The following is a 7,005-nucleotide window of genomic DNA, read 5'->3' on the forward strand; positions in this document are numbered from 1 at the left end:
TGTATCCATGAGTTTTTAACCGATTTTTTTCTTCGTCTCTACTATTTCTGAAAAACCTAGTTATAAATCCTCCGATCTTTTTAGATTTGTGATGGATCTATGGGGTTTTAAAGGTTTTTACCTGTCTTCCTCAAAATATTTTTCCGATTTCAAACGATTTCTTCATTTTCCAGATTAGGGTTTTAAAACCCTTTTTGCAAAAATGATTTCTTTCTGATTTTAGCAATTACTTTGATTTTTAGCATGTTTAAACATCACCTGAGTCTTTCCTTTTTTCTCGATTCATTTTTGTCAAGAAACCCTAATACTTCTGGGTTCGATTCGAAGTTTGAGTCTATTTGCGATGTGTTTGCATGACTATCATGAACATTCTAGGCTTCATGTGTGTTCTATATGCTCTTGTGCTTCCTGCTCTAATTTGTTCTTAAGGTTTCCTTGATTTTGTCCAAACATGTATTATTTATCGTTTAATAAGTCCGACTATTTGTTTTATTCATTGTTCACATAATTTATGTTGATTTGGTGTAATCTCCTTAAACCTACATATGTGATCTTGTGTATTTTCCTTGTAATTTTGTACTGATTTTTCAAAATTGCTTCCTTATTTTTGTGACACTTTCCTAAGTTAGTGCTGATTCCCTGTGATTTTCCATCTCATCCGTGATTCTTTGAACTGACTTTCAAAATTGAAATTGTACTCTACCTTATTTAGATGCCCATTATGTTGTTAATATACTTTTCTTACTTGAAAATATTCCGTACTTAGCCCTTATTACGTGCTGCATGCTTTTTCTACTCCTATTATGGTAAAATCAGTTCTTTTCCCTACTTGATACAACTTGTATCCGTTTGAACTATGACTCCCTAATTGAAGGGAGCCCGAGTCTTTAATTGATTCTGATTTGTATTATTTCTATAATTATGCTAAATTAGTACTTACTACCTTATTTTCATGCCTGTTCTAAAACTATAAATACTCTACCCTCTCTTTAGCATAAGACACGAACAATTAGTTCAGAACACACACATACACACTCAACCTCTCTCTTCTTTCTCTACTACTTGTCTAGCCGGCTGAAAGCCAAGGCTAAACTGCGGAACTCTACTTGCTTTACTTTTCTGCATTTTGCTTCCTTAACTGGTATGTTCCTAGTTCAATTCTAAAACTCAACTCTATGTGCTCCATTGTTTGCCAATCCCTGTCTCTTTCTGCACTGACCTAATGGGTCATGTTGTTTAACTACACTTCTTCTTTACTGCTTTATTTAGCATGCTTAAGTTCTGCCCTCTCTTGTTCAAATGTAATCAGCATGTCTACTTAAGTTCCTGTTTATGTCCCTCAACTAGTATGCCTCATAATGTACTAGATTAACACCAAGTCATGACTAATTATGTGTAATAGACCCCTGCATGACTACTCCCATACCCTGTCCCTATGTCTTGTTACTATTCTAATTTCAAGCATGATTCCCTGTTAATTCTTTGAAGTATTAGTTCGTAGGCCAATCAATTGCTACTTGTTTTTGTGCTTGCTGGTCTAAATGCTTCTCTTCTCATCCCTGTTTTATGCGTTTCTGATTTGGGTCCTCTATGTCCCCAACCCCTTACTCCCCTGCTTGTGACTGTTGAAATTGTACTATCCTTCGAACTTGCTCTGTGTGTGCTGTCTTGTTCCAAGTTATTGTTGCTCTTATTCCCTTCTCCTTTTTTCAAAATTGTTCTGTGGTTTTGCAAACTTATTTCAAAAATGCTGTTTCAAAACTATTTTCCAACTCAACTCTATTAAATCTTTGTCAAGCACTCTCACATATATTCTTAGACCACTAGGTTCTGCCCCTTTTGTGTGAGTCTTGCCTTGGGACCCTTGAGCTCCCTCTGAACTTGGACACATAAAAGCTGGCCTTTCCACACTGCACTTACTCTGTCTTGGTTATGCAATCTGGGTGTAAGCACTGCCTGTGATCCTTTGAGGTCCTTAGGGAGCTCTGACACACCTAGATATGAGGAAAAGCTATGAAACAACATTGGCACTTGAGGTGATTGATTACATAACTCAGAGAGGAAGTCCTAATCAGGCTTCCTATATTGTAACTTCTTATTTTCATTGCTACTTATGTAATTCATTTCAAGGTTGGTCTGTAATAACTTGTTGTAAACAAGTATTACGGTTGGCAAGTGAAAAGGTATGTGGTAAATATGCATGCTATAATTGTTAAAGTGTAGAAAACATGTTGTTAGGTTTATATTCCTAATTGCGCAATAGAAATCAAGCATAGGGTTCATACATGCATTAAAAATCATGCTCTTAGGACCCATGTTTCTTGCTTCAGCATCTCATCCATCACTAATCCATGTTTTATGTCTATCACTAAGAAATCCTGCTCCTAGGACAATAACAACATTAACATAGTTACTCTTGTACTTTCAGAAGTCATATTTCAATAATTCTACAACTCTTGTGGGCATTTAGAAATCCTGCCTTAGGGGGTTTTGTTTTTTTGGCAATCCTATCATTTGCATGTGCATATTAGATATCATGTCCTAGGATCCTGTTTACATTTTTGTTTAAGACTCCTAGGTAATTACTGATTCATGAAAATGTAATAAAAATAATCTCACATCGTGATGTTTTCTGAATAAAATTGGTAATAATCTCTGCATTCGTATCAATTAGAACAACATGCTCTTAGGTAAAAACCATCTCCAAACTATTTTAATAATTCTGAATAACTGTTGCATATTGCTTTATGCCTAGGGAAGCCTTAGGTAATAGCTTAGATAAAAATAGAACTGTCCTTGTTTAATTGCCAGCATGATAAAATTAGTAGGCAAGCCTGATTCAGACTTCTTTTCTGAGTCATGCAATAAATCTGGTTCTGCTGTTATCACTTAGATACCATGCTTTAGGATTCTGAATTCAGACCTTATCTGTGTATGAGTCATGCTGTTCATATGCACTGTATGTGGTGGTATATTTGAGCCTTTCGTTTGTCTTCCATGCTCCTTTTAAATGCAGTCCTATATGTTCTTGTTTGTCGCCTAGCATTTTTCCTTTAAACCTAAGGGTCTGCCTAGAACCTCCCTCATAAGATAGAAGTCCTAAATTCCTCCGGGACTAATAGGAAGGGACGGGTAACAGAATGCAATAGGGGTCAAGACCAACCCTCGCTTTAATTACCTTCGCGGGGCTGGAAAGGGTAGATATGGACATGATGAGCGGTGCGTTAATGTAGCCCCTCTTTGAAGAGTGTCATATCGGGTATTGCATTAATGCGATCCATATTACAAACAAATCTAGGACACCCCTTTACATTCATAAGCATGCTTTAGATTGTAATTCTTTTCAAAAACCTTTCACTAATTGTTTTCAAACGCTTGTGTGTTTAAATTTAAATCCCCTACTATTTGAGCCATACTTGTTTATTTGCTAATTGCACAAATGTACAAAAACTGTCTGGCCGAGAACCACACTAGTGGATCCTGAGAGGTGCCTAACACCTTCCCTGTAGGATAATTTCAAGCCCTTACCCTATCTCTGGTTACCAAACGTAGTTATGAATGAACCCTATAGGTGTCCTAATGCACCTTAAAATCATTAAGTGGCGACTCTTCAAAATTGCAAAACCCCTTTCCCAAAAGGAATGAGTTATCCCAACCAAAATGTCATGAACCCGATTCCACGAAAGGAAAAAGAGGGCACGACATGCTCCATGTAATAGATCTGGGGATCAAGAGGAATAAAAGAAGAGAGCAGTGTGCAGTCAACCTAGAGTCAAGTGGGGAAACTTGACTAAGGACAAGGCCCAGGAGTTGGGAGAGAGGTTGCTTGCAATGGGGTCCTGGAAGAATAGTGGGAATGCAACTACGATATGGGCCACGACAGTGAACAACATTAGGGAAGCTACGAGAGAGGTTTTAGGGTTTACAAAGGGATACCCAGGGAGACGTATAGGGGACTGGTGGTGGAATACGGAGGTCCAAGGTAAAGTTGAAGTCAAGAAAGTGACTTATTTGAAACTTGTAGAGTGTACAAACAAGGAGGAAAAGAGGAAGAATTGGGAATGTTATAAGATGGCAAAGAAAGAGGCGAAGTTAGCGGTTACGACGGCTAAGACTACTGCCTTTGGATGCATGAATGCGAAACTTGGGAGCAAATACGGGGACAAGAAGTTGTACAGGTTAGCCAAAGTGAGGGAGGGGAATGGTCATGACTTAGACCAAGTGAAGTGCATCAAAGATGAGGACGACATAATATTGATGAAAGATGCTCATATTAGACAAAGATGACAGACATACTTCCATAGACTATTGAACAAGGAGGGGACAGAAGCATTGTGCTGAGTGAGTTGGAGCATTTCGAGAGTCTATGTGATTTTGGATATTGTAGGCGTATTAAGGTCGAAAGGTTATAGGAGTGATGCGTAAGATGAGCAGGGGACGAGCGACTGGGCTAGAGGAGATCCCGATGGAATTCTGGAAGAGTGCAGGCCGTGCAGGCGTGGAGAGACTTACTAGGTTGTTTAATGTTATATTTAAGACGAAGAAGATGATTGAAGAATATAGGTTAAGTATGATGAGTCTCTTATACAAGAACAAAGGTGATATCCAAAACTGCAATAACTATAGGGGTATCAAGCTGCTGAGTCATACTATGAAAAGTTGGGAGAGGTTGGTGGAAGTCAGGGTGAGGAAGAGTGTGTCCATTTCTGAGAATCAGTTTGGATTCATGCCGGGGCGATCGAATACGAAAGCCATTCATCTAGGGGAGATTTGTAGAGCAATATAGGGATAGAAAGAAGGACCTACACATGGTGTTTATAGACCTAGAAAGGCGTAAGATAAAGTCTCGAGGGAGGTTCTATAGAGATGTTTGGATGTTAGCTATAATGACCTGATCGGTCATTTTGAGCTCTAGCGCGTTGCCTGGCGGTTTGAGTCCTTGATTAGCTTCACTTTATGCATTATGACTTGTACGTGAGGTCGAAATTGAATTTCGGGAAGTTCAGAGTAGTTTCAGAAGGAAAAAATTCTAAATTTGGAAGCTTTAAGTTGAAAGAGTTGACTAGGGTTTGACTTTTGAGTAATTCACCTCGGGATTGGGATTTGAAGATTTCTATATGTTCGTATGATGATTTCAGATTTAGGCGTATGTTCGGGTTGGGTATCGGGTGGTCCGGGAGTATTTCGGCACTTAATATCAAAAGTTGGCATTTTGAAGGTTTTAAAATTTCCTAAGTTTGGTTCAAAGTGGATTTTTGTGTTATGGATGTCTGTTTGGGGTTCCAATCCTTGAAATAGGTTCGTATCGTGATTTGTGACTTGTGCGTAAAGTTTGGCACCATTCCGATATACTTAAGTATGAATCGAACGCGTTCATCAAAGCTTGAATGTTTGAAAGTTTGGAATTTTTCCTAAGTTTGACCGTGGTTTGAATTTTAGGCTATTGGGTTCGGATTTTGGATTCGGGACTTGGAATAGGCTTGTTTTGTCATTTGAAACTTTCCTGCAAAATTTGGTGTCATTCGGGGATGATTTGATATGGTTCGGACGATCAGTCGAAATTCTAGAAGTTCTTCAAGTTTATTGTGATTTTTATGCATTTTGGCGTCTGATTCGTGATTTTAGAAGTTATTTTGGTGTTTTGATTGTGCGAGCAAGTTTGCATTATGATTTTTAGACCTGTGTGGATGTTTGGTTTGGAGCCCCTAGGGCTCGAATGAGTTTTGGATGCGTTCCTGAGGAGTTTGTAGAGGTTCAGCTGGTTCTTGTGGACTGTTCTCGCATTTGCGAGGTTTGTATAGCATATGCGATGTCCGCATTTATGAGATAACTCTCGCAATTGCGAAGATGGGAAGGGGCAGGGAAGTTCGCAATTGCGAACAATTTAATCGCAATTATGATTGAGGTAGTTTATGCATTTGTGAGGTTCTAGTCGCATTTGCAACTTGGTTAGTTTTGGTCAGCCTTTGCATTTGCGATGCCTATTTTTCAATTGCGACCTTCGCATTTGCGAGCCTCATGTCGCAAATGCAACATCTGAGGCTGTTATCAAGACTCCATTTCGGGACTTAGCCCATTTCTCTCACATTTTCATTTGGTTGGGCAATTGTTGGAGCTCTTGGAGGCAAAACTTTCATCATCCATTCCAAGGTAAGTGATTCTCACATATTGTAAGTTAATTACATGGATTCTATAAGGATTTAGCATGGAAATTTTGGAAAATTGTGGGATTTTTAAGAAAAAACTAAAAATTGTATTTTAAGATTTTGACCGCGAAATTGGACATGAAATTAGGAATAATTTATATATTTGAGTTTGTGGTATTAAGGGCAATGTTTATTTTCGAAATTTTTTGGAATCTGGGCACTTAAGCCCAAGGGTTGACTTTGTTGACTTTTCGAGCAGAGTTGAGGATTATTAAAAATTGTTAAATTATAAGCATTGGAGTATATTTTGATTAAATTTCACATTGTTTGACTAGTTTTGGATTGACGGGCATCAGTTTGAGGCGATGGAGAGGCATCTGGAGCCGGTTATGAAACTTTGAAGCAAGGTAAGTCTCATGTCTAACCATTTGAGGGGGAATTTACCCCATAAGTGTCATTCTTATTAATTGCTATATGTTGTGGGAGCTGCACACGTGTTAGGTGACGTGTGCCCATGCGTATGATATAATTCCCGATTATGTCTAGGTAGACTTAGGTTCACGCCATGCTTTAAATGTACTAATTGAGTTACTCTTGCCTTTTTAATTGCTTTATTTCGCATCACAACTTGAGATTCTACTTGTGTAGAGTAATAGACTCTCTATTTTACAAATTTTACGAGCTACTTGATTATCCGCGGAATAATTGTGCTTCCCTTACAAACTTCTCCCGCGTTGTACGTATTAATCGAAAAGCTTCCTTAAAATTTCATAACTCACACATACATTTGTGAGTGGAGTCGATGACCCGTTAAGCTTCCTATTCTTATGGGATCGGGCTGTTCGCCTCAGCAGTATCA

General features: G+C 38.5%; 1 protein-coding gene across 1 annotated transcript; it reads left to right on the forward strand.

The window, feature by feature from the left end:
- Window positions 1-3,831: 3,831 nt before the first annotated feature.
- LOC142174324 (uncharacterized) lies at window positions 3,832-4,287 on the forward strand. The gene has a single exon (XM_075240104.1). It carries the CDS (start codon window positions 3,832-3,834, stop codon window positions 4,285-4,287), a length of 456 nt encoding a protein of 151 aa, XP_075096205.1.
- The last annotated feature ends 2,718 nt before the right edge of the window (window positions 4,288-7,005 follow it).

Source organism: Nicotiana tabacum, chromosome 20, assembly GCF_000715075.1.
Source record: "Nicotiana tabacum cultivar K326 chromosome 20, ASM71507v2, whole genome shotgun sequence".
NCBI classification, from domain to species: domain Eukaryota; kingdom Viridiplantae; phylum Streptophyta; class Magnoliopsida; order Solanales; family Solanaceae; genus Nicotiana; species Nicotiana tabacum.